The sequence below is a fragment of the Clytia hemisphaerica genome, unplaced genomic scaffold (genome assembly GCF_902728285.1).
Source record: "Clytia hemisphaerica strain Z4C2 unplaced genomic scaffold, Clytia hemisphaerica genome assembly, whole genome shotgun sequence".
NCBI lineage: Eukaryota > Metazoa > Cnidaria > Hydrozoa > Leptothecata > Clytiidae > Clytia > Clytia hemisphaerica.
In genome coordinates, this window is record NW_027104407.1 from 216,059 (window position 1) to 243,963 (window position 27,905).

Below are 27,905 nucleotides of genomic sequence, written 5' to 3' on the forward strand. Positions count from 1 at the left end.
CAAGTTCAAAAGATTTAATAAATAGTCCATCAATCAAAAATGACAATCATCAATACCATCCCTCCCAACGAAAGGAGGAAAATTTATGTAAACATTGTTTATTTAGTAGGTGACGTGCATAGACAGTCATTAGTACTCTCGATACGTTTCAATGTAGGTACATGTTCTCTAGACGGAAAGGTATTCGAGCGTTTGACCTGATTCGAACGTTTCAATGTTGTGTCACCGTTGTCGCTACGCGGTGATATCTGCATGGTTGAGCATTGATGTAAAAGACTATCCAGTGTACTGTTTATCTCGGCTATCTCACGACTTTGTGGTCTATAGGTCCGCGCACTTTGCGGTCTCCTGGGTTTACTTTGAACGGGTTGTTTCGGTCGTAATTTTACGCTTTTTAAAGCAATGTTTTGTTCCCATTGAGCGAAACGAAGTTGCGAGATTTGTTGATTCTGAGTGTTGATCTGTTTACTTTGATCCTTCAGTATCTGTTGGTGAATCTCTATCGCTTTTAAAATACGATTCAGTTTATGACGAGCTGAAATAATTTCGCTGACCATCTCACTTAAAGCTCTTGTTAAGGCGGGTTTCAATTGTTCCGGATCTTCAGGAAGCGGTACGATAGAAAATAGGGTATCGGTTAACGGGTCGGAAATGGAGCCGTCAGGTTGAAAATCAGCGGAACCACCATCAGAAGAAACAACTTCCCAATCGAACGGTATTTCATCTTCCACCACTTTATGCGGACTCTCGTGGAAAACTTCTTCCTCGTGATCAACAGGGGGCGGCGGAGGGAAATTCAAATCCAAAATAGAAGTCTGACTTTCACTTAAATCTAAATCACTTCCACACGTGGCAGCGTTCGAATCAGACTTGATCAATTTGGCATCTTGGTATCGTAATTGTAATTGGTTTGACGTCATCGGGTTACCAACACAACCGACAGATTTGGCTCTCTGGCGGTCTTTGCCTGGCTCGTTACCTCCGGTCACACATTTCTGTGGTGATTCCATCGGAACTCCTTCAATGACCGGATCCATGAGAGCTCGCGAGTTCCCAATACCTTCCCCGCCTAAACTAGACGTACGTGAACTCGACAAATCCATTTTGTTACCCCAGCTCTCTAGTTTCTCTGGTTGTTTATCTTCAGCATTTGGTGACGGGAAATCAACAGATTTTGCTATTGGTTGTGCTTTATTCAACGTCAACCGCATTTCAGTGTGTTGCGACGCACTATGACAACGTTGTAAATTACGCCGAATAACAGGAACAGATTTTGGGCTAACACTAACTTTGGATGTCACCGATTCACCTTCGACAGGCTCTTTGGGAGGGATCGAAGCTTCACGTTTAAGGCCTTTAGAAGCCACCGGGGGTCCCATTTTCGGTTTCTTAGCGATAGCTGGTTTTTCTTTCTTAGCGCTTGTGTTTCTGGAGACAGCTGGAGAAGATTCTGCTACAGGGGCTGAAGTTGGCTCAATGATGTCCTCTTCAACGTTGGCTAATGGAAATTTCGGTGGTTCTTCATGGACAGCTTTCTCAAGCTGCGTCTCGAATTCATCACCGAAAACTTGCTGTGCTAAATGTTCTAACGATTTACTGAAACGATGACTTTTCCTTAACGATGGTTTCGGTTTGGCATCGCTTTCAGTCGAGGAACGTCTCATCTGGACCTGGCGTCTCAGAGCCGGTGAAGCGGGTAAACGATCTGTATTAAAGCCAGCTTTAGCGTGCGCTTGATCCAAAAGAGAAACCTTCTTAGAAGGTGAGGTGGGTAGGCTTTTCGATTTGGTCAGAATACCTGGTTTATGGGTACCGTTTTCCTTGTGTTTCTTGATGAGCGTTGTATCAGGTGTTGTTTCAGGCGAAGTGTGTGGAGACTCGAGAAATTCTTGTATACTCAAGTTACCAACTTCAAATGCTTTCATTACACCATCATCAAAAAGTTTATCATCAGCCATATTGTCTATAGTTCCGTTAGGACTTTGAACGTCCTTGAAATGTACTTTCCTACCACTCTCCGTTTCAAACGAATCATCCTTTCCTGCAAGTGGAGCTCTACTTCGTGGCTCACCGTTCGAGCGGCCGAGCGAATTTGATTGCATCGGTTTGGGTGATTGTTGTTTCTCTGTCAGAGCTGTCTCGTCTAAGCTCTTAGAGTGAAAAAGTTTCGGTTTTTTAAACAGAGGTTTCGAGCCACCGCCTCCACCACTACTGTCTTCTTTCAGTGACGATCGATTCAAACTGTTACGCCCTCTACGAAAAAACTTTTGAAGCATTTTTTTACCGTTGTAACATGTAACACACACAAAAATATTTCTCAATTTCAAAGTTTAAATTTTTTCCACAAATGTTATGAGATATATGTCTCTCAAGTTTCAATTTTTCACTTCAAATTTTGAACAAACAATGTTCTATATATAATCAAGGAACAGCAAGCAGCTCACAATCTTCCTTTCATCAATCTTGCATGGGACAAGAGACGTCCTAAAAAGTTCTATATTTTTACAACGCAGGTGTTTTATTTGTTGAAGAAAAATCAATACAGTCAATCAATCCAATATTAATAACTCGTATTATTTTCCGCACGTTGAATCACCATATTCAATATTTATAACCCAAATATAATTCCAATATATTATTTCACCCTCTCATTTTTTTTTATGTTTTTGTTCTCTTGCATACAACCAATGTTCATCTTTCAAAATCAACTTCTAAACCAAACCAAACATTCAAATTTTTTGTACTTTTCTTCAAGTAAAAAAGTAGAGCAAATATTATATTGAGCATGAATTTTTCAGACGTTTAAAAATATTCACTAAACACTTTGTTGTTTGTTCCAATAAAAAATCACTTTCTGAATCCAAATTTTCTGGAATTTCTCATTTTCCAAAAACAAACTCTTGGACTATAAAATACAGCAGTAAGCTTGGTAAACTTTTTTTTCTGACAGAATCTCTACCATAGCGTCAGCCTCCCCCTGCTGGTTGGGGGGGGGGTTACACCCTAAACTTTTCCCAAAAAAGGAGGGGGCTGGAAGTACACCACTTTTTTGGGGGGACCTATGTACTTAGGGGGGAGCTAAAATCTCATCACTTAACGTGGGGGCTAAAATAATTCAGCTCAATAGTTGGCTTGAATTACTCAAATTGATCAACATGAATCTGACAAATTTTCGCCTGCGGCGCAATATTTTTATTGAAAGTGTGCAAAATATTTTATCTTAAACTTAGAACTGAACGCAATTTACATTGGAAAAACCTTTTTTACTGGATCAATTTTTTGAAAGTGTCTAGGGTCAAAACTCCTGGGGGCACTCATATGATCTGGCCTACGTCATGTGCCGCGCTTAAGGGTGGTGTTTTTTAGCATCCCAAAATGCACTGTAAGGGTGTGTTTCTGTGAGATTGCACTGTAAGGGTCGAAAAATAATTGTTAAAAAGAAAGGTTTTTACTTCTCGTTTGTTTGAAAAAGTTTCTATTGTCTGATAATTACAGCTGACAAGAATAATTTTCTCAGTTTTTCTTTGAAACAGAAAATTTCCCAAGCTTCTTCTTTCACGCAGATTTATAGCTGAGAAATATAGCGCACTATAAGGGTTGGGTAAATCACGAGAGAATGCACTGAAAGGGTACCTTTTCAGCCATATTGAACTGCACTGTAAAGGGTACGATTTTGAAAAGCAGATTTTGCGCGGCGCATACCGTCGTTTCGAAATCGAGTGCCCCCCCCGGGGCTATTCCAGACTCACTGTTCATAAATTGTTTTTATTTTTGCCATTTTCGAACCTTAGCGAAAAGGTATAAAGAAAGGGTGTAAAGTAATAGCAACCTCTTTAGTGCTTATGGAACACCTCTCCAGCACATAAAGCCTTATGTTACTTTCAACTATCATCTTGACCAGAAGCTTTATCAGCACCTGAATCTTGCCTATGTGCTCCTAGCCTGTCTGGTCTAAAGTGCTTCCTAGTATGCCTCTTGTTGTTAGAGAGGGAACTTTCTAGACATCCAAAATTCACCCCTTGACAATGTGAATCCTAACAGTTTCTATACTCCTAACTCCTCAAAAATCCTACAACTACCCATGATTCTTTTTCTGTCAGAGCCCATTCCTCCTGTTGTTTGTAAACCCTCTTCCATTCCAACTCAAAAAACACATACAAAAAACAAACGATGAAGTAAAGTTATACATCATTGAATTCCAACCACAGTATTAAACCTTTTTTTGAAACAATCATAAAATTGACGTCACACTTTCATTCAACCCTTATTGTTGATTCATTCATATAGAAAATCCACAATAGACAGACAAACGTGGGTACAAAATTATTGGGAGTTTCTAAACATCGACCAGAAATGGCGACCACGACCAGCGACCACGACCGGCGACCAGATAAATTTGGGTTATCGAGTTTATCTGCTCGCTCCACCGTAGAGAACATCCAAATCGAGTCCTGGTGTGGCTTTCAAATGAACCACTGAGCACGTGGCTGAGAAAATTACTCTAGCTTAGAATACTAAAAGTGACCTTTGACGTTACCAGTCATTTTCTAGACAAAGTGACACATTTTGACAAAAATATTGACAGGGCAATTAAGTGTGATGCCTGTAAACTTTATTACACCAAATATTTTAATTATGCTGAATGAGATGCTCTTAGTATAAATAGATAGAAATTGTCAGTAGGCAAAAGCTGGGAAGGGCAGTTTTAGAGATATCAATCTCATCAATTATTCTACACGTTTTTTTTTTTATAAGAACAAACTATATAAGAACATAAGGCTTCGAGGCCCAAAAATTTAAGAACATTCTAAGAACATTTTAAGGCTTTGGAGACTTAAAAACATGCATTTTCTTAAGAAATTACATCAAAATGCTCAAAAAATGCTGAAAATAAGAACATTTTAAGAACATTTTTAGGCTTCAAATCCAAAAAACTAAGAACATGGCTTCGAAAACTTTTGACGTTCTTATAAAAAAAAACGTGTATTGTCCTTACATTGTCAAAATGACTTATTTTGACAAAATAATGATCTGATGATCAAATATAAAGCTTCTTAAATGAATTTCAGCAAAAAATTTGCCATTGATTAATTTGATGCCGAAAGTTCAAGAGGATAGAAATTGACACCCCATTCAAGCCCCAAGAGTGTTGAAATGGCTGTTCTACACGTTTTGCACGTGGCTTTATAATTACTGTGAATGAGACAGGGGTGAGCTTTACTCTTCAATTCGATAAATAAATGATCATAGGAGAAAGACTCTAAGGTGGAGAAAGAGGAAAAACTCGATAACCCAAATTTATCTGTTCGCCGGTCGTGGTCGCTGGTCGTGGTCGCCATTTCTGGTCGATGTTTAGAAACTCCCAAAATTATTAAACCTTTTTAGCAACTAGAGTAATCACAAGGCTCCAAGCAAATTTGTTAAGAACGGTAATGAATCAAAGTGCAATGTTCTTAGCTTTTTCGGTTTCAAGCCTAAAAATGTTCTTAACTTGTTCTAAAGATTTTGTCTACCGAAGCCTTATGTTCTTATATAAAAAAAACTTGTATATACAAAATCTCACGTTCTCGTTCTCAGAATCAAAATTAATTAACTTCGCTGAACTAGAGAAAAACTTCTCAACATTTTCAACATGTGATAAACATAAGTGATAAGCATGTTTCGAGGTAGCTGGGACACTAAAATTTCATTGTTAGTTATAATTTTATAATATGATGCCTGTTCGTTACTTTAACTGCAATAACATCTCCTGTCTTGATTAGCTACGATTTATCAAAAGGAAAGCCTTTGAAAGATTTTAAAGCAGCTGATGCTAGAGTTCCTTCTACCTTCTTGAGCAAAGATTTAAACCAAAAACGAAAAAATCCCTTATCATCAAAAAACTCACTCCTTACAAACCATCAACCAAATCTCTCTTCAGACACGAATATACAGTCAAACTAATAAAATCCAAACAAAACAAAAATTTTATGGAAAATGAAATTGAAGAGTCTTCTTAAAATTTTTATTTCTCAATTTTCAATCCCATCTTTCTTTTTTCTCTCTCTTTCTTGCTCTAGCAAAAACTCCCATTTCCCTTCAGGTCTTAATTATTGATTCTTCTCTTTACTTCCATCTAGAGAATATTTTTTTATTTTTTTCGCTTATTCAACGGTAAAAAAACACACACACGCGAGAAAACTCAACCACACACATAACAAAAATTTCCTTTTACAAACAAAGAAAGCTCTTTTGTTTTTCTTTTCTCTTGAAAAAATTTTTTTTGAGAGACGTCTAGAAGAAAAGTTCTTCTTCTTCTTCCTTTTTTATTTTCCTCTATATTCCTTGTTATTCACAAATAACAAAATGAAACATATGCTTCTTTGTTTTCCTATTCCATCATTACTTTGAACCCTTTATGATGGTAAGCTCGTAATTATCTAATGTAGGACCACTCTCCTTCACAATCTCATTAATATCTCCAGCTAGCTAGGAATGCAATCACAAGAAATTATCTACGAAGGAGAGGGATGCAAACAGACGTACTAAGCTATTTGAAAAGCAAACGAAATTATTGATAGACCTCTCTTTTGTTTCTACGTATACTTATTATTTCGTTTGGTTCCCAAAAGGTTGTTCATATGGTCAGGGGAGACTGTAGTCTAGTAGTTTCTACTCCTCAATCAATTTATTGATCATCCCTATTTTGGCATAATCAGTCTCTCTCTCTCAGACTTCCACCAGATTATTTTCAAACCAATAAAAAGATCATTACCTCAACTCTGAAATTATTTATCTCTGACCTAGAGGAATACAAGATTTTAGGTCCCTTTATTAAGGATTGGCAAACTTTCCTCGATTTCCACACGTCGGAAGAATGTGATCCATTTTAAAGGCCTGCTCACAGAAATCATTAATCATTTATGGATAGCCAATAAAAAATATTCAAATATAACTTTCCTTGCTGTAGACACGTCCTACGGTAGGGTAGTGAAATGTTTAGACCGTCCAATCACAGATTTCGTCTATTGGGGCAGGAAAACTCGCTATCTTCCAGAGTAATAAAACCAGTTTTAGATGTAGCTATAAACCAAAATGGTTTAGTTTCACCTTGTGTGATACTGCTGAGAGGGAAAGAAAGTAAAAGTAATTGTATTATACCTGTGCTATGGTCAGTTTGTATGCTTGAATTTCTTTGGCTACTGCATCTAATTTGGAATCACTTTTTTTGCAGTTGTGTGTCAGATTTACGTTAATCTATTGAAAGAGAAATTAAGAAGGTTTTCAGGCCTAAATGACTGAAATCGAAGAAATTTTGAAAGAAAAGTGTCCTTTGATACGACTGAAAGTGTCTTAAACTTTTCCCAAAATATTTCAAAATAGTTTCAATTTCAAAATATCTTCGTTAGTAAAACCAGAAACGAAAACAACATTGCAGACAAGATGGATTTAAAAACAGCCAGACTTCTTTTATTATGTAAAGCCTGATCCAGTCAAGTAGTTAAACAGCGATTCCAGAGACATAAAAACATAGAGGCGGCTCAATCGGGTATAGATAATCCGACCGTAGTTGGCAATTTTTCGGAATGGAACTAGAGATCAGTTTCATTACCTCGACCATGTGTTTGACTTCTGTTTTCAATTTGCTGACATACAAACGTGCTACTGTAAACTCTTCATCGAACTGTGATGCGTTCTCAATCTCTGGTCTCTGATTAAATAAAGCGAAATTAATTTCAAAGTTAATTGAAATAACAAGGAAAATGTGTAGAAAACCAAAGCAAAACCAAAATCCAGGACAAGTTCTGTAGTCTCTTCTCTGACATCGTTTGGATATTACGGGCACAATCGGACGTGCAGTATTCAAAAGAGATTTTCAGGATTCTGAGAAATGTAACGCATTAATATAATTGTTGTCATTACGGGATGGTGCAGGGGGGGGGGGTCAATGTACAAAACAGCGGCATGTATCAGTACTTTGTAGCAAATTTCGATTTTAAACACCCACCCACCCCTATAGTACAAAATGTACAAAATACTATCCAGCAAACTCCCAAAAACATCCCAACACCCCCTATATTTTACAATATACAATCCAGTACTATCCAGCAAACTCCCAAATACACCCTGACACCCCCTGTATAATACAATATACTATCAAGCAAACTGCCAAATATACCCCAACATCCACTTACATAGTACAATATACTATCCAGAAAACTACCAAATATACCCCTACACCCCTTCATAAAATAAAAATTTTTAGTACACAAATACCAAGCAGAAAATCCGAAATTTGACCCTGACACCCCCTGTATAGTACACGTATACTAAACAGCAAATCAGAAATTTGACTCTGACACCCTCATGTATTGTACACAAGTACTAAACAGCAAAATTTTTTTGAAAACACCCACCCACCCCATGATACACGCCGCTTTTTTGTACATGGACCCCCCCCTGGATGGTGTTGTCCACAGCATACTTCTCCAGAATATAAATTACCACGAAAATTACAATTTGTGCATTAGAAAATAAGCATATTTTAATGGTACAAATAACGAAAATGCAGCAGGAAAAGAAACACTGCTTAAAATTAGTGATCATGTTTACCTTCATTCCGCTGACAGATCCACCAATTAAATCACCAATTAAACTCTGAAAAAATGATACAAATGACCAATTAGATATCTGTAGCTGACTAAAGTCTGCCAGCAAAAATTTATATGTCTAGAGGTACATACACATAGGCTAACATAACTAACTTAACAGTTTATACTGAAGTCTTGGTGGGTCCATGTCATTTCTTCATGTTTGACAAAAATAGAGATTCAACAAAAGAAAGTAGACAATCGAACATCTTAATAAGGCCTCTTACCAATTCTCCAAGTAATGTATTGGTGATTTCGGTCACTTTCTTAGTCATGACGTGCATTCTCTCTTGTAGTATTTCTAATTCATGGCCCAAAGTTTGCCGACTCTTCTGTTCAGTATTCAAATCTTCCATCAGTGTTTCATTATCCTTAGTCTTCTGGTCGACCTCTTGTAACTTTTGATCGTAGTTGAGAGCAAGTTCTTCCAAAGCTTGGAGGACTTCTTTGACTTCATTCTTCGATGCTTCTTGATCTTTGGCGATTGATCCGACTTGTCCTTCGAGGCTTTCAGCATTTGCTTTGGTGAATATCAGCGTCTTTGAAAAGGTCAAAAAAGGGAGTTATTACTGTATCCACAAAAAATAGAATCAATTTTTAGGCTGGGTTAGTAGGGAACAATCTTCAAAAATTTGGATGATTTTCAGTACTTACTGTACTCTGCAAGCATGCTTCACGATCTCAATTCAACAAGATACACAGTTGACTCTCGCTAATTCGAAATTGAAGAGGAAGTCTAGTTTGTTCGAAATACAGAGAGATTCGAATTACAGAGCATATTTTTTTATAATAGTCTCCCTTCGAATTATAGGTAGATTCGAATAATAGAAGTTCGAATTAGCGAGACTCTACTGTATTGAAGTGAAGTGGTCTCTGACTTGAATTTACAGTAGGAACAAGAAATTGTAATGTATTGTCTTGGCTTACCTCCTCCAATTCAGTGAATTGTTGTCGAAGGTTATCGATGCTTGCAGCTTGAGCTTGAATCTCTTCGTCCTAATAAAGATGCGGTCGAGGTTATAGATTGAGAAACAAACAGATCATAAGAAAACTAAAGACACAGTCACAGACAAGCATTGTATAGAAAACCGAAAAGAAAAGCCGTTTATCAAAATCTTATGGTGAAATTATACATCTGAGATTCTGAATCAAGCCTCGGGATCTTGAGGCATTGTTATATTCTCTCAAAGACACAAATGTCATAAGATGATTATTCAAAATGATAATAAATACTAACCCTTTCATCGATTTGTTTATAAAGTTTTGATCGTTCTTCTTCGAAGTTTTGTCGTTCAGCGTCGGATATTTTGCTGACGTTAGCAGCATTGGCCTCATTGTTACGCTCGATTTGTGATTGTTCCAAAAGAAGTTCTGCTGTTCTTCCTTTGTCCGCTGTATTGATTTGTTCGTTTGTTGGTACGTCTTCACCTAACAGATGGTAAAAGTAATTCCAATTTCAGTTTCAAGAAATTATGCAAAACAATAAAATTATGAAACTTTTGCTAACAAAAACCGAAAGCGAAGATTGGGTTCTGTTTTCAGTCAGTCAGTCAGTCAGTCAGTCAGTCAGTCAGTCAGTCAGTCAGTCAGTCAGTCAGTCAGTCAGTCAGTCAGTCAGTCAGTCAGTCAGTCAGTCAGTCAGTCAGTCAGTCAGTCAGTCAGTCAGTCAGTCAGTCAGTCAGTCAGTCAGTCAGTCAGTCAGTCAGTCAGTCAGTCAGTCAGTCAGTCAGTCAGTCAGTCAGTCAGTCAGTCAGTCAGTCAGTCAGTCAGTCAGTCAGTCAGTCAGTCAGTCAGTCAGTCAGTCAGTCAGTCAGTCAGTCAGTCAGTCAGTCAGTCAGTCAGTCAGTCAGTCAGTCAGTCAGTCAGTCAGTCAGTCAGTCAGTCAGTCAGTCAGTCAGTCCAGTCAGTCAGTCAGTCAGTCAGTCAGTCAGTCAGTCAGTCAGTCAGTCAGTCAGTCAGTCAGTCAGTCAGTCAGTCAGTCAGTCAGTCAGTCAGTCAGTCAGTCAGTCAGTCAGTCAGTCAGTCAGTCAGTCAGTCAGTCGTCAGTCAGTCAGTCAGTCAGTCAGTCAGTCAGTCAGTCAGTCAGTCAGTCAGTCAGTCAGTCAGTCAGGCTGAATTGAATCGAATCAAATAAATCAAAACCTAAAGGTAGAATGCATTAATAAAACAAACCTTTTCGCCACCGGGCCAGCTCCTGTTCAAGATGTTTCAGCATCACTTTCATCTTAGCATTCTTTTCTTTCTCTTTTTCGTATCGTTTCTTCCATTCGTCTAAAGAAGAAAAATTTGGTCATTCTCAGCCTAACAAAAATGTGCTAGATATGTATTAATTTGTAAAATATCAATTTGTTCTTGTGTGCATTATAATAAATATGCAAGGACAACTTTTAGCTCTATATACCTAATTTGTTTGATTTATTATGAACCTAAGAGCCAAAGTGTGGGGTATGGACCAGAGTTTACGATCATATGAGTTGTCAAAGCAAGGTTTCTCGTCTAAGACGGAAAGCGGATTTTACACAGCAAATTAACACATATTCTTGAAATTTTATGCAGAATTTTGATACGGGAAAGTCTCTTAACATACTTCGTTATTATTTCACCACGTCTGACATTTATTTGGAAGGCTGTACAGCAAAATATTGAGAATCAACACAATAGGTCAAACTTACCAGCAGTTAATTCTTCATTTACGATGACTGTATTTTTAATTGTCTTTGCCCTGTGAATAAAAAAAAATAAAAATTTTTCTTATCTTTGTATTGTATTATAAACTAGAAAATTATGTTTTATTTTGGCATCAGTTTAAGTGAAATAGAGCCAGATAGAGCTTTAAATGTGAGGCTGTATCACAAAGATAAATACGTCCTTTCTAGTAATCGTTTTTCGTCCAATAACGCTGGTATAGCAAGAGATGTTTAAAATTTTTAGGTACCTTTCCTGAATCAAATATATAATTAAATTTTTAAAATAAATTCTAAATAACTCGAGCAAGGATTTAGATAAGAATTAAACAGTACTGTGCAATCTAAACCTCTGTCAAGACTGTTCTGGTTTTCATGTGAAAATCATGTAAGTGTTTAGTCCAACGATAGCAGCCAATTTTCAAATGATGGTATGGTTGAAGCGAAAAAAAAGAGTGCAAACTTTTCGTGAGCAGCCTTTAGTAAAACTTATTCCTTACCTTGAGCCGAACATTAAGGTGGATTTCGTTTCCACATCGTTGAATGAAGACGGCGAACAACATATAACAATCGTGGTCCGTGAATTACCACCCAAACTTTCTTGCAAAATCCGAGTCATCTTACTGTCACGGTATGGGATGTATGTGTTGCTACCTTCAGCTAGAGCACTAATTACATTACCAAGGGCCGATAATGATTTGTTAATGTTCTTTGCTTCTTCTAAGGTATCACCTTCAGCACCTGTCTTGCTCACCTAAAATGTCAAGAGAAACATTCATAATTGTGGTGACCTTTTCATAAAATATAAGAAAAAATATAACCCGAAGATCAGTTAGTAGCCCAACAATTGTTACCTTTTCTGAACCAGCCAGATCAACAAGGTAAAGCTTCCCGCTAAGCTTTTTCTGTGTTTCAGTATTTTCTTGCTTGACGTTTATAAGGAATATACTGTGACTCCGAGAAGAATGTTCGTTCATATCTGAAATAGAGGAAAATGTTAAATTATATTTGTATACGATCGTAGTTTATGTCTTACTTGCTAATTCTTGAATATTCCTTAGAGTATCAAGGCTTTTGACGCTTATTAATAACTTTTTGGTTGGAAAAAAGTGGATCTTATTTTTCACTTTATAACATCACTATTATTTTAGCATCATTATATCAATTTTTGAAGGTATAAACGGGTCAAAAGGGGGCATTTTTTGGGGCGCTTATCTGGAAAAGTTTAACAGAAACGGGCATTCAGTGAAACTGTTATGGTATGGCCCTATTCTTTTGACGATTTTGTAAAGCTTGTCTAGATGCTATCAACCCTTTGAGTATCTTATAGATACTTTCTCTACGGAATGAATAGGATGGATAAAGAAGGAATAATAGGAACAACAATGTGTTTTATTGAAAATTAAAAAGATATAATGGATTAATTAACTCACTCGTTACGGATACATGTCGGTTTGCTTTGCCCTCTGTGATGACATCTAACACCTCCTCAGGGCTAGAAACAAATCGCTCTGTTGCACCCTATTAAAAAGAAATAAGCAAATTTGTCAAGTGGTGCTACATTTCTGACAAAATCAAATCAACAAGAGCTCCCTAAAGAGAGCTATATAGTTCTTTATAGTTCAGTAAGCAAATCCATGCCACTAGATCCAGTCCCTTTCAAATGACCAATTTTTTCATCTTTTGGAGGTATTTTCATCTTTTTATTATAGTTTTATAGACATTGATGATGGGGTTTAAGAATATATTTCATTCGTTTGTTTGTTTTTCTTAGAAAACGAAAACGAAAGTGAACAAAATTCCAAGATGAAGGAGGAATCTTCTAGTCTACTTCACGCCATCAAAATCATTTGAAAGCAAAGTTCAGTTGGAAGTAGACTCTAGTCTAATATTTCAAAGACCTTGTAGACCAGTTGAGAAAAATGTATTAAGCTGATGGAAACATTGTATTACCTTAACGTATGGCACCCTATTTCTGTCTTCATGCACAACTAAATTCGTTTTTGAAACTGAAAAAAAGAAAAAGTTTGTTGAGTTAAAATCAAGAAAATTCATTACCCTTCATGCTCTTTTGTGGTTGTTGATTTGGGACTAATTAAAATTAATGTCTCCTTAATTTTTGGCTTTAAAATTCTTAAAAATAAGTTGGTATTTTGAAATCATATAGGGAATAACATAGAAATAATTTACAAACTCGATTGGTTTTTGGTAATCAATTTCTTCCTTCTAATTTTAAATGAGATTCTGAAAACACAAAGCAGTGAAAATGAATCAAGTTTTTACTTACCATCTAATAAATCTCTAATTTTATCTAAGTATATTTCGTAGTATGAAACCTGAAACAAAAAGAATAATGTCATACTTTGGAAATGATACACTGGCGGATTGAGGACAATAGAGAAAATACGTCGGAAACATGTGAAGGAGTGCAAAGCTCGTTAAAAGACAATAAAATTACAATCACAAATCTCTTCCTCTGATAAGTTCGACGTGGTCTAAAGTATGCTATAACTAGGTACTTTTATTTGTGAAAGTAAATGTTTGTTTTAGCTTTAGTTTGATTTTATGCCAAATACTAGTATCTTATATCCACTGATCCACCCGTATTTTCATAAAACATTATTACTACTTACTTTAATATGAAATTCTAAATTTTCATCCATAGTATAAATATAATTGAAAATATCTTGTATAATCCTTGGTATGATTCCCTGCCAGCTGTCATCACCAATGACTCCCTAAAAATCAATCAAGACAGATGAAAAATAAGAAAATGACCTTGAACATAGAGACATAGAGACTTTCTCTGGGATAAGAAAATCAGAAATCATTTTATATGATAGATATAGGGTAATTCTCATAAAATCTCAACCAGGATTTGAGATTCTTCTAGGTCTCTACTGGTGGTACTAGCAGTTAAATACTAGAATGACAAAACCTTTCTTCTGGAATTTGCTGCTTATCAGCTACTGGTAGCGCTGCCACTGGGAGATGATGGGCTTTTCTCAAAACATTTTAAAGTTAAAAGATTTTAAAGATAATAATATACATAACCCTATAATGTAAATTGTTACCTCCATAGTATGAGTCTTTCCACTGGCAGTTTGCCCATAAGCAAAAATTGTGCCATTGTATCCAGCAAGCACATCTAAAAAATTTATAAACAGTGAGAATTCTAAACATTACAATCTTCTCGAACGCATTAGCTCTATCTTTTCTTTTGATAAGCAGCTTTTTATTGAACACTTTTTTTCAGGTAAATAGTCAATCTGTGTGGAAAGTTACTGAATTAGTAAAATCAGAATAACTTGAAGTCAGGAATTGGCTTTCAACTTTCAGCCTTAAGACATTGAGAAAATCCTTTAGATTAAAGGAATCGATGCTTTTACAATAAATTAGAACTCCCTTTTGTGTGCCTTTGGTAAGGGGTAAGGACAACGAAGAAACAGGAATATTGACATCCCCCAAAATGGAGAAGATTGGAAAATTTGAGGGATATTCAAAATAAAGAAAGACAAACTTTTAGAGGGAAAAACAAGGGACTTCAAATTTTACATTTTATCAGATTTTATCCATTAGAGATTCAGAAAATTGAACGCTTTTATTCTATGCCTTATGTTTGATTTTGAAAATATTTCCTGCGTAAAGGACAAACAAAAAAATTATGAATTTGATCAAATGAAATTTTCTCTCAGACACCATTGTATTATAATCGAAATCATAAAAGATAACTTTATTCCATTTTTTATCTTGAAAAAACCTAATTTCTTTTTTTTATCTTTTCAAAAAAGAAAACAACCATTAAGACGATCTACTGCTTGAATTTTTTTTGGCAAGAAAAAAATCAGGCATCCTTTAAACTCATATTTTGTATCTATTTTCCATGAGGATTAATAAGATTATTATCAAAGTAAATGAATTCGTCAAAACAGAGATTGATAAATTTCTTTATTAAATTTAAAAAAGTCCAAAAAAACTAAATAAAGAAATCAAAAGAAACGTTGGAAATCTGACTCAGTCTAGCAGAGTCCAAGCATAAAGATGTGCTGATATGACAACTGAGGTATAGAAGTTAATTGTTGGCAGCATTGATATTACCAGTCTTATTATCTGAAAAATCATGGTAACAACAGGCAAACATGGTGGAAAAGTAGCAAAAATGTAGACTCATAAGGGTTTTAGTAAACACTTCTTTACCTGAAACTATAGGTTTTGCAGCCTCTGTGTATACCAGTTCCTGGGTTGAGCTGGGTTGGAAAACACGATCAAAGGTATAAGCACGCCCCTATAAAAACAAAAAAACATAGTGAAAATAGTTACCTCTTCAAAATAAAGTAAAGTAAGGTAGACAAAATAGGATTGAATGGGAAATGATATATAACTAGTAAACTATAAGAAAGAATAAATTCACAACTACATGCAACATTACATTACTACTAAAAAGAAAAAAAAACAAGAATTAAAAGATAGAATAGAATGTCATCATGTTAATCACAAAAATTTGAATTTGCTATGCCTAACAGAGATTGCGATTCCCCAATTACTTTTGCATGTTGTTTCACCAAGGCAAGAATACACAAGCTAGCATAAACAACTTGTTTGGTAACCTAATAGACGTAAAAAAGGCCATTTTATTCAAACATGTTATGCCATTTCCAAGGAATTAACTGCACCATATTGACCCTATTGAATGACCTGTATTGGTGCTATCAAATGGTGCATGGATTGCAGCGCTCCAAGGCCTCTACTGACAGTATCTAGCCAATGTACCCCTTCCTCTGGAATGGCTGATTATCATCAAAAGAATCTTAGTTTATGTGGCCAAAGCTCATAGACCATTTTGGTTCAGGCAATATGATCTTTTAACTTTTAATAAGTCAAAATTTCTTTTATCATATACAAAAAGGTTAAATCATGTTCAAACAAGCACAACGCATATTGGACATACTCAATGATGAATATAGAATGGAAATAGAAGAGAAAATAAGAAATGTATAGGGACTGAAAAAATTATCGGGCTCCATCACATTTTGGACATTACCATTTTGCATCATTATGCAAAAAATCAACAGAACAAGACGAACAGACGAAAGAACACATGTTAATTTAACCTTTCCAGCGCGCAACTTTTTAAATTTTCACGCTGTCAGCGCGCAACATTTTTTCAGAAAATAGACATGTTCAGTTATTTGATCATAACTCAAGAACTAGGAATCTTTAGAAAAAAAGTAAGGTATCCCTGAAAAGCTACTTAAATTCTACAACTTTTAGACCAAGTACCAATCCAAATAAAATATTCCTACAAAAATGGTAGCATCACGTAAACCACAGTTTTTTTTTCACGTTTTGCGGTTTCGGTAATGTGGAATGTCACTTTTTTTGCATTTTTTTCACTTCTAGAGCAAAAAAAAGTGGGGGGAAGTTAATTAAAAAATCTGTCTTTGGCTATTTATCAATCTATACATCATTTTGAAGTAATATATACCAAAAATCAGCATCCAGAAAAATCTGTATGTGTCACACCAGCCTCCCAAATATCGGTCACTTTTGCCAAAAATCACGATTTTCGGCTAAAAAAAATCCAATATATACAATTTTGAAGTATTTTGATGATAATGTGTTTCCAGAAGCAGGCTACAACATCAAAAATGGTGTAAAAGTATTCCCCAACTATCTAAACACAACACTTTCAGTCAGTATTCTTAGCTCCTGAAGCTTTTGAAGGGTATCGGCTTACCGTGAAACTAGATGGCATAGTCGGCGATTAGTTGCAAAAGTTTCCAAAAAACCGTAAGCCTTTTGAGGCAAACTCATTGCTATCAAATCTGATCTCTTTTTGCCCATAAGGAATGCTAAATGTCATCATAATAATTCCATGTGGCTGTTATGTGGTTTCTTGCTATCATTTTTATCCATATAAGCTGTAATCAGGACATCGTTATGAGCCAAGAATTTCGGGGATCGATTCGACCGTTGCTGGTGGAGCGGAAGAAGTAGTGCAATTCAACATAAATCCAGGCTTTTCAAATTCTTTGGTTGCTCCTTTGAAATAAATGAGGTGTAGAAAACACTTTTGCATTGAATTTGTCCCACTTTCCATGCTCCAACCTGAATAAAAAAGTAAAAAGTACTGTAAGTTTGGGTCGACTCCGATGGTTTGTCGAGAAAAGTGGTCAAAATGACAAATAAATGGATTTTTTATGCTAAAAACAAAACAAAAATATAAGATATACTTACTGGATGTTTTGCCATTATAAAAACAATGTTTCCATGAAGAAAAGTGGCCTAAACCAGTCAAAAAATCCAAGAACTTTAGCAGTAAGTTGGAAAAACCCATTTCTTGGTCGCCATCTTGATTCAGTGTTTTTCTCTACCTTTTCTCCGAAATCTGCTGCCTCACCACGTGATCAAAACATTACATCACCATATATCAAAAGAAAGCTTAGAACCTCTACTTTCCGTTTCTCTTTACTTCTACGGCTAGCAAAGAAGCCAATGGGAGAAAGATAGCTTAGAAGATCACTATGTCAAAAAGACGACTATACTCGTCCGCCGGAACGTATGCTCGACGACTATACTCGTCCGCCGGGCTGAAAAGGTTAAAGGACCTCTGAGGTAGGTCCAAATATTCTCATTGGATTGGCATAACACCATTGTTTTGATTTTAACGACTGCGGGAAACTTCACTCTCCACTGTAAAAAAAACGATAGGTAAAAATCTGGTTCTCATAAGGAAACCCAGCAGAGAAACGGTAATTAAAGAACTTTTAATCATAACTTCTTTTCCTCTAGATGAATTTTTTGTGAAATTTTCAGGGAGAGATCTATAAAATTATCATAAAGGAAAGAAAAAAATTGACAACCACTTATTTCAAGTCTTACTTCACTTTTCTACAGAAATGCATTGAAGATACTTTTGCATTTTCTTCCAAACGCAAAATACTAAAAATGCATCACAAAGAGTGAAGAAATTTCGCCTGTGGCGCTCCTTTTTTACGTCTCCCTTCACTCAAAAAATAGCGAAGCTCCTTAAATTCATAATTCGAACCCTGAACCTGATTTACAAAATTTGTGAGTTGTAAAATGCATATGTCCTAATCATAAGTAACGTCATACATAATAATGTTTTTTAAATTTGAGATTACAAGTCCAACAGCCATCGAGAAACATCTGAATTCCCGCCATCTTGAAATTTATGATCTCGCCTGATTTTTATCATCAAATCACGCTGTTTTATTTACCCTCAATTTTATTGGCGAGTAACTCACCAAAAATACTATTGCATCAAATATGAGATTCTAAAATGGTAGAGTTGAGCTGGGAGTGGAGCTGTGTAGCTACATTTTGTTTTGAAATTTTGCTGCTTTGATAGGTCACCCATTTGATGGCTATACAAGTTTCCCTCCACTGATGCAAGTTACCCGACTTCCAGTATACCTAATTGTCAAGCTGTCAAGATCTCAATGGAAAGTTCAGATGCTTCTTTATACCTTGGTTTGAAACCACGTGCATAGATTGGTCCAATGTTGACATCCCTCTTCTAATTCTGACACCAAGTTTTAGAGATAGGAATAATAGCAAGGTTAGAATAAGAATTTTTTCTCTCTGGTCGCTAAGCAAAGAAATATACCGTCAACTGCTCTAACTTGGGATGATCAGTGTAGCTGGAACCTCCATATTCCAGGATTTGAAAAAGCTATACCTGTTCTTTAAAGAATCAACAAGCCATCAACATCGATAAATTACACACATTTCCTCAGAAACTTTTAAAATTATCTGCCATTATGACTTTCTTTCAGCCGTTCTGAAATAAACCAATCGGGTTAGGTATCGGAATTCCTATGGGAGTTCTTTTCCGAGATTTGTAAAATAGCTAAGTCGGCAGAAAAACTTTTCCCAGGGGTTTAAGGAATAAACAGAACTGTTATCATTTGTATTTTATTTAACCATATATTTAAATTTGCACTCAAAATACTTAAATAAATAAGTTTATAATATTTAATATACTATTTATTTGTATCTCTCAGAAAATAAACACTTACAAAACGACATAGTTTATCATTTAGAGAGTACCCCCGTCTTTGGACCATACTAAATAGGGCGGAAACTAAGTAGCACCCTCAGTGCAAGATTACCACCTCATCTTTATTCGCCCGCGCGAAAACGCGAGCTAATCATTTTTTTCTCACGCGCTCAAGGGGAAAAGGAAAGTGATCGATATTCTTTGAAGGAAAAACGTCAGAAACAAACCCAAAGACCAAAAGATGTATTTTGTTGTTGAGAATAGATCCTGTGAAGATGAAAAAATTTCTGCTATGCGTTTTTTTCGGAATGCTGAAAAACTCTAATTTCGATCTTCCTTAAGGTAAAGAGGTTGCGAGATTTGGGTTAGCGAGGCAAAAATTGCTAAAAATCTGGTAAAATTGTAATCCTCAAAAATCGAAGTTCCAGCCTCACTGATGATTGGTTGAAAGATGGGATTGTTGATATCTGGTCTGTATTTTCACTTACTGTTAATTATCTCTTTGACAACAAATTTGTTTTGAAAACTCCACCAAGTTTATCAATGATAATATACTTTCTGTCATAACATGTCACAATAACTTTCACTGATAGCGCCCTTTTTAACTTTTTTGTTTTCATTTAAAATGACCGGACGCTGATTAGAGAACACGTGCTGCCTAACCGCCTATCGCCTGATGGGATGAACAAAAAACGAGTGTGTAACTTGCCGTGCAAGTGACGTCAAATACTCCATCGTTTTGCCACTAATATGGTCTTCTTCTTTGTTTCAGACATTCGCGTGTGTTCCACTACAGATTTTTTTCATACTTCGATTTAAAAGCCTACTTGGTGGGAAAGAGAAATCCTGTATTTTTTAATACGTTGTTCATTAACTCAAATCAAATGACTTTCAGATAGTCCCAAGGTTAGAGCAGTTTCCATAGCGATTCCAACCTTTCCAGGCCATTCTTCATGCCCTTTAAGCTTCCGGTTATCGGACGCTGCCCCTCCTGAAATTACTAAAATATTGGTAAAAACTGCCTTTTTAGTGGAACAACACCTTAAAAAGTGCCCTTTTTGGCCACCAACGGACGCTGTCGTGCCTTTCTAAAATATGGCCTGCTTTCTACTATTCCTATCTCTTATAAAGGGTGTCGGAGTTAGAAGAGGGATGTCGCCATTAGACAAAGTTATGGTAAAGTTTTGCTATAAAACAGCTCTTTTTGCTTAATTGGAGAAATAAAAAACAATAAAAACAGTCAGGGAAATCCCTCAATTGCGGTATACTGCAATTGCGGTAGTTTTCAATCGTGATTAGCCTAAAAGGCTTATAACAGCTACATATAGTGCTGGTCGACAAAGATAAACAAACATCGACTGTAAAAAATCGTACGAGAAGATAGCTTTTCTTTATCAAAAGAATCTGATCTACGGAAAAAATATTTTGTCTGTGCGTTAAAAAGATATGATCAATTATGTACAAAAATTGCCTGTTTTCTCCTTGAATCTTGAATTCTGTTTCTTGAGTATACTGCAATTGCGGTACATGAAAAATTAAAAAGTGACGTTTATACCGCAATTGCAGTAAGAAATTACTACCGCAATTGAGGGATTTCCCTGACTGAAAAAGGACCCTGCCTGAAATTCCCAGCATCTCTGCAATGAAGGCTAGAAAAGAGATTTCTACACCTATTTGAGTAGTTATTTGACAAATAATCAATGTCAGCATTACTTACACTGTGAATTACTGTATCATTTGATGGAAATTTAACAACTATTGAGCCACCAGTCTTTTTCTCAGCTTCAGATTGTGGCCGAATACGGCATACAACCTTGATGTTGCATTCACTAGCCGCATCATTGCCTGGCATCTTTTACATTCCTGTCATAAATGCCAATTTCGTGTTACAGTTAACAGTTTCTCATAAATAACTCTCATGATCAGTGGTTTCATTTTTCATTATGAATTGAATTATTTACGATCATTTCCTGATTGAGTATGTTTCCGTGTGGTGTCGTTTTTCTCATGCCAAGGTTAACATGATCTTTTTCTAAGTAAATTAAAAAGTAAACTATTGAGATCTTCAAACCTTTACCTTACTTACAAAGCTGAACATACATTACATGTATCATTTTGAAACTAAATTCATCTTGATGCATTTTCTCTTCCAAATTTTACAATTTTTTCGTCGTCTGCGAACTGGTTTCGTGGTCCGTAATGTTATGTTTTGGAGATTATGCGCGGAAAAAGTGCGTTCATTTCTCCGGAAAGGGATTTTCAGAGAGTTTTCCGCGGGATGCTTTTTTAAAAACGCGTTTTAATGTACTATTTGGAAGCCCCCTATCATGAAGGGAAAAACCCATTTAGTAAAATACGGTACGTGAATTTCCTTTCGACTTTTAAGCTTTCTAGCGTTGTGTATTTTTCACTAAAATGCGGGTTTTCCTCTTTGTTTTGATTTTTGAAATCGAAACCAAATCTTTTTTTTACCACACTCGTTCACAATTTTACCTTTACCAGCTTACACATTACAAAAGAAAATCAGTGAAGCTGCAAGATGGACTATGCAATAAAATAATATTAAAGGTATTATATACCAGACTCCCACTAACTTTTTCCAATCGAGAAGATGTGGACCTGACAGGGTCAATTTTTGGTAATTCTGGACAATTTTCAGGGTGGAAATTAGAACATTTTTGAATTTTTCGTCTATCTACTTTAAAGTCATTTTTGAAAGGGTCCCAAAATTTCCAAACATTAATATCTGACAGGGTCCACTTTTCAAACTCCAACGACACATCTCCCTCGCGCTCGGTCGTCAAGATTACCGTAACTTGGTCTAATGTTGACATCCCTCTCCTCTAATTTCGACACCCTTTTTACCAGCTGAAATTTATAGAAAGGTTGAAACTGTTGTTCTTTGTTTAGTGGTCAGAGAGGAATAATTCTTTTTCAATCAGTGATTCAAGTTTTCATATTATTCCGGTCTCTAAAGAAGGGTGTCGGAATTAGATGAGGGATGTCAATATAAGACCAACTTACGGTAGTGCCCCCCGGATCGATTGATCCAATAATCGATAATCAGGATTTTAAGGGAGGCTTGATGGGTTGATTCTAGGCGCTGTGGTATAGTGGTCATTGACCTTGGTTGCTGCACAGGTGACTGAGGTTCGATTCCCACTCACAGCGGTTCACTTGGCAAGTGAATGAACCCTCGCCCGGGTCAACCCATACCATATATGTACCTTGCATGTACCTTGGAATTGGGTAGTCAGTCAGAGGTGCTGACAAGGCGCTCTTTGAAATGGTCTATAGTTACAATATCTAATCTAGAGTATGATCCCTGCCCTGACAGAGCTTTGGTAATCCAATGCAACACAATAGCACCAAAAATATTATATTAATAAGCTCTCTTGGTTGAAATAAATTTTAATTTTAAACAAAAGAGTTTATTACTAATAGTATAGTGTAATCTTTGGTGAAAATTAGAAGTTAGTTTTGATAATTAGATTTTGATAATTTCAATTTTTTCATTATGACATCAAAAATACATCAATTTCATTAATGTATATCAGAATACACTTCTTTTGATGTAACGAGTAACGCTAAACAAATGCTATTGGTTTGCATTCAAGTTGGGCACTTTGTAACTAAGGCTAAGTTGGCTTTAAGATGATCGATCGGTTGATTGGGCTACAGTATTCCAAAAAAAAATTCATACAGGGGTATAGACAAACTTTTTTTCAGCAACCCCTTTTGAATAGATTTTATCCTCTGAAAAGTAAAATATTAAAATAAGGCTTGAAAATAACTACCATAACTTTGTGTAATACCAACATACATTGTCTAATTTTGTCATAGCAACTGGTATTTCAAAATGTTTTTGAATAAAATCTTATGAGTAAGCTGTTTAAAAAAATACTCTAACTACTTTCCATTTTCGTAGATGGAATTAGACAAGGTATGTCGGCATTACACAAAGTTTTAGTACTATTGATGCCAGAACTCCCTAAAAATTTCGAATGGCCTCTGGAAGGGTCTGGGAAACTTTCAATGATCTGCTTTGAAAATATGAAAAGTGAACAAAAATCCTCGTAGAAAAGGTCACAAAAAAGCTCAGAACCCCTGGAAAAGTTTGTCTGGATTAAAAACGGAATAGCCCATTGATCATGTGAAAAAAACCTCAAGATTTTAGAATAGGCCTTATTACCTATCTATTTTCGAAATCAATCAATCAATTGGTTATCAATTGGTCATCTATCAGAAAAAGTTATCAATCATATTAAGTCTGGAGAGTTCCAATGACCAACTTTAATTTATGTCCTTTTCTGTAGACAGACATGGTCCTATTATTGGTATGCAATTATTCTTTCTGGGGTTTTTCTCAATTAATTTTTCATTTTCTTTTACCACAACTGGCAGCATTACTGACATCAAAATTGCCTAAACCAGAATATTTTTGAAATTATAAACAAAAAAATGCATTAAATGAGATCTGCAAGAAAGCATCTATTCTCAGTGCACATATAGCCTACAGCGTAGCATTTTAAGGCTGGTTGTCTAAAAAGCAAAGTCAACTCTACCATTTCTAGAGAGGTTCATTTTTTATCTATAATGTGCTTACCAATAAGAATACATTTAGTTACATTAACAACCAAACCGATCCGATTGGTTGAAACTTAAAATCATGATGTAATTGACCTTAATGAACCAATCAGTGCTCTGAAAAAGCTTTTGATTGTTAGGGGTAATTTTAGATTGTTATGGGTAGGTACCGTACACCTCACCTTGGCTGAGAAAAGAATCTTCAATTCATTAGAGACCCCAATTAAAAATACTTTTTGTAGGTACTTTAATCAGATAATTTTTTTGCCAGATTTAATTTTTGTCTTTTTTGTAAAATAAAAACTTGTGAAAATAAAACTTGTGATTAGGGACTCATGAATTTAAATCAACATGACATTTTTAAGATCAGGCTTTTTTGGCTTTCAGGAGTGTGTGAATTAGCTATTTGTAACAAAGATTCCTAACTGATTTTTGGCTTGCTCACGAAATTAAATTCACAAGATGTATTTCAGGGAAAATTAAATTTAATAGACCTTTTGCTAATCACAATATTATTTTGACTCAAATAATTATCAGCAAAAACAGGAAAAAACAGGATTTATAGCTTGATATCGGATAAACCTCTTAGCACTTGATTTTATCTATATTGATTATGCTATACAAGTGTCTGCACCTCAAGCTAAAAAGTACACATAACATTTTCCTGACTTTGTAACCTAATGTTTGTGTAATTTTAGAATTGGTTTGCGGATGCTTAGTTTAAGAAACATAGTAAGATAAAAATTAAAGTTTAAAATTAATTTTTGTCTTTTTTGTAAAATTAAAGTAAAATTAATTGGAAGTTTTTTGGAGTTGTTATATAATGGTTTTGCTGCTATTTGGAGTGATAATAGAATTCGCAAAATATATACTGCTGGAGATGTCAAAAGTCATCCTCAAATAGATTAAAGAAGTTTGAGAAGTTTGAAAGGGTATTGTTCTGATTTCGTTCTCCTGGCCTTAAGGAAGAGAAGTGCCAGGAGTGTCAATTCAAGCTAACATGTGGCACAAGTCGCCTCACCATATTGTACAGAGAAAGAAAACTTATTGCTGAAAAATATCACCTGCGAAAACCCTTTTACAAAATTAACATTTAAAAATGCTGTAATGATTTCAAGTTTGCCAAATTTATCACTTATTTTCTTGTTAATATAATTTTATTTTATGTTAATCGTTACGTTTAAAGAGGTGCTGTAATTTCCAGGAAGATATTAAAAATCAAATAAGTATTTATAAAAGTACAATAGAACAGTCAAATGCAGTTTTGTTCTATTGCATACAGATGTATGGTATTATTGAATTGGGTGCTGGAAGTCTCAGTCAGAGATGATTGTGTTGAGATGGGATAATTCTACATTGATAGTATTGATAATAATTTTTTTTTTAATTTTCATGACTGAATTATTTTTGTTAAATTTAGATATCTATTTTGGAGAAGAAACATAAATTGCATTTTTTATAAGACCATTTAAATTGAATTCGAATAAGAATTTTTAAGAATTCAGTTGGTTTAGGAATGTGATTTATGAGAAATTCATGTTCAAAATCAAGAACTTAAAAAGTATAACTTCATCGTGTAACAGAAAATCTATCGTGTAACAGAAAATCTATAAGGAAATTACATTGTTAGCGTGTGAGATAGTTATCAATATTTTGGTTAATTTGATTACCATTATAATATTAATACTGAAACAAAAAAAGCATATACAGTATTGTGAGAAAATTGAGACGTTTATAGAATGTAAAAATGAGAAAAAATGTGATACAGTAAAGCAATCTGTTCAAGTCTTGTCTTGTTATTAGGTTTTGTGTAACAAAATAAATGATGTATTTGCTGAATTTGTAATCTGTAGAAATTCTTCATACATATGAAGGAAAAATATCGGATCCAAATATTTCTCAGTTATTTTATGTTAGTATTTGTTGACGATTATTTGATAATACTGCTTTTTATGGTAGTCTTTTCAAATAGAAATACCTCTTATGTCTTTCTTGTTTATTTTGTGAAGGGCAAGTGTAGATTTGATTTTTAGAGAAACAAGAAAGAAGAGATATGTCATCTTGAAGGTGTTATTGTTATACGCTGGCCTATTGAAATCAATGGTATTAAGAATTCAAAATTTATATGAGTTTTGATTTTATAGATTGTGGACATCTTTACTTTTTTGATGCTTTAATTGTAGCTTTTGCGACTTAGCCTGGTTTTTTATATGTAGAATTAGATATAATTTATGTTTTTTTTGCTTTATCGATCTTCAGATCACTTGAACTTTGTATTTGATGTCAATTTTGTCACACATGTGAAACCAATTATATCATGCCAAAATTCAAGATAGCCTTTCCTTTGTGAGCCACCTTTCCTTATAAAGGAAATATCTCATGCGAAGTCTGTTCAATATAAATTGGTTTTCTATTTATCATAAACCACAATTTTTATTACTCGGTATACTTCTTGGTATAAAATCTGGCTTGTAATCAGCCGCAACAAGTGTTTAGAAAGCTGTATTATTTGGATTATCAAGGATTAAGAGAAGATCCGTGTACGATGCGGAACAATAATAGTTCTGATCGTTTAGACTTTTTAATATCCAAATGTTTTAAAGGGGAATTGGGTACCATTACTATGATACAAGAGTGTGGGTAGATTAGACAGACATTGTAATATGCCGTGGTACTCATTAGGTTCGGCCTCGCGTGAGCATCGCTCTCCCAGTGTCGTTCGAATGTCATGGTATACACCATGGCTTGGCAGTTCGCGTCTGTCAAGTCGCAGTGTCTGTCAACGCCGTGATTCCTACTCATTCGTGGGTAGAACCCATCCCGAATGCATTCGAAGGGCTTATATCTATCTAGATGTCGAGCCTGTCAGGGTTAGAATGAACGACCATTTTAGAAAGAATCGCTTCATGCACCACTTAGGTCAGAGAGCTGGTGAGAGAGAGAGAGAGCCACACAAGTATAAACTTTTCATGTCAACCCTTTTTTACTGTTTACCTTAGCCAAAAGCAGCTGTATCATATTGCAGAAGTATGTTCCGCCTTTTAAAAAGTAAAAACCAATTTTCCGTAATCTTTGTTCTGACTTCAGAAACCTAAACAACACAGTCATGTCATTAAATATCGTGTCATGCTTATAATACTTTTGCATTTGGTTTGGTAATAGATTTGAAAATGATAATAAGAACATATACAGCGGTTGTTGTAAGCATCCAATCATTATGGAGTTTTTTACACTGCTAAAATTTTGATTTTTCGTCAGATGTATAGTTGATATTTCCGTTTTTGTTTTTAATGCTCATAGATAAATTTATACTTTTCGAAAATCTTGAACGGATAAATATGATAAAGTTCTAAGACTATTGAAATGGACAGTTCTTACAAAATACCATACTTTTGAATAAAAATGCACTTGAATTTCTCTTTTTATGTTAGAGAAAGCGTCATTGATGAAAGTTTGAGGGTTATTACCAAATGATTGCTGCTGATGCAAAGGATATGAATGATAAGTTTGTGATTAAAATGTGCACAAGCATGGAAATCACATGAAAATTCATTTTTTGAAAACATGAATTTTGATGCTGTTTGTTTGTCTATGCGTTTCATAGAAGATGTTTGAATTTTGTTTTGTTGACCATATTGTGTATTAGTGCACATTAGAGGTTTAACTTATCTTGTTTGGAATCGTAAAACTGAGATTTGATGCAATGTTATCCAGGGGGAGTCACTCATATAAGATGTTACTGTATATGAAAAAAGGAACATGCTGCTGGCCAGGAACATTAAAATTAATTGAACAGGGTCGCACAATCATTAAATTCTTAAAATATATATAATAGTATAATTTCTTCAGGGTGGGTTTTGATAAAATGTGTTAGATTTTATGATTTTGTATGACAGGGTCAAACGTCTTAATATTTTACGAGTTGTTCAAACTTCAGAAAAACGTCTCCTGTCCATAGATTTATAAAGCCCGAAGGGCTAG

At 35.1% G+C, this 27,905-nt stretch overlaps 1 protein-coding gene across 1 annotated transcript in view; it reads right to left on the reverse strand.

Moving 5' to 3' along the window:
- The window catches only part of LOC136820118 (kinesin heavy chain-like), a 33,899-nt gene extending 12,529 nt beyond the window's left edge, over positions 1 to 21,370 (reverse strand). The window contains exons 1-17 of the mRNA XM_067076356.1: positions 21,055 to 21,370; positions 15,512 to 15,599; positions 14,389 to 14,462; positions 13,948 to 14,052; positions 13,602 to 13,650; positions 13,268 to 13,323; positions 12,748 to 12,835; positions 12,169 to 12,293; positions 11,815 to 12,068; positions 11,303 to 11,352; positions 10,803 to 10,901; positions 9,868 to 10,058; positions 9,558 to 9,626; positions 8,858 to 9,169; positions 8,593 to 8,637; positions 7,592 to 7,690; positions 7,141 to 7,236 (exon numbers count right to left, since the gene is read on the reverse strand). Of these exons, the coding sequence (XP_066932457.1) occupies positions 7,141 to 7,236; positions 7,592 to 7,690; positions 8,593 to 8,637; positions 8,858 to 9,169; positions 9,558 to 9,626; positions 9,868 to 10,058; positions 10,803 to 10,901; positions 11,303 to 11,352; positions 11,815 to 12,068; positions 12,169 to 12,293; positions 12,748 to 12,835; positions 13,268 to 13,323; positions 13,602 to 13,650; positions 13,948 to 14,052; positions 14,389 to 14,462; positions 15,512 to 15,599; positions 21,055 to 21,189 (1,935 nt within the window). The 5' untranslated portion in view covers positions 21,190 to 21,370. The remainder of the gene's footprint in view (positions 1 to 7,140; positions 7,237 to 7,591; positions 7,691 to 8,592; positions 8,638 to 8,857; positions 9,170 to 9,557; positions 9,627 to 9,867; positions 10,059 to 10,802; positions 10,902 to 11,302; positions 11,353 to 11,814; positions 12,069 to 12,168; positions 12,294 to 12,747; positions 12,836 to 13,267; positions 13,324 to 13,601; positions 13,651 to 13,947; positions 14,053 to 14,388; positions 14,463 to 15,511; positions 15,600 to 21,054) is intronic.
- Positions 21,371 to 27,905: the final 6,535 nt, after the last annotated feature.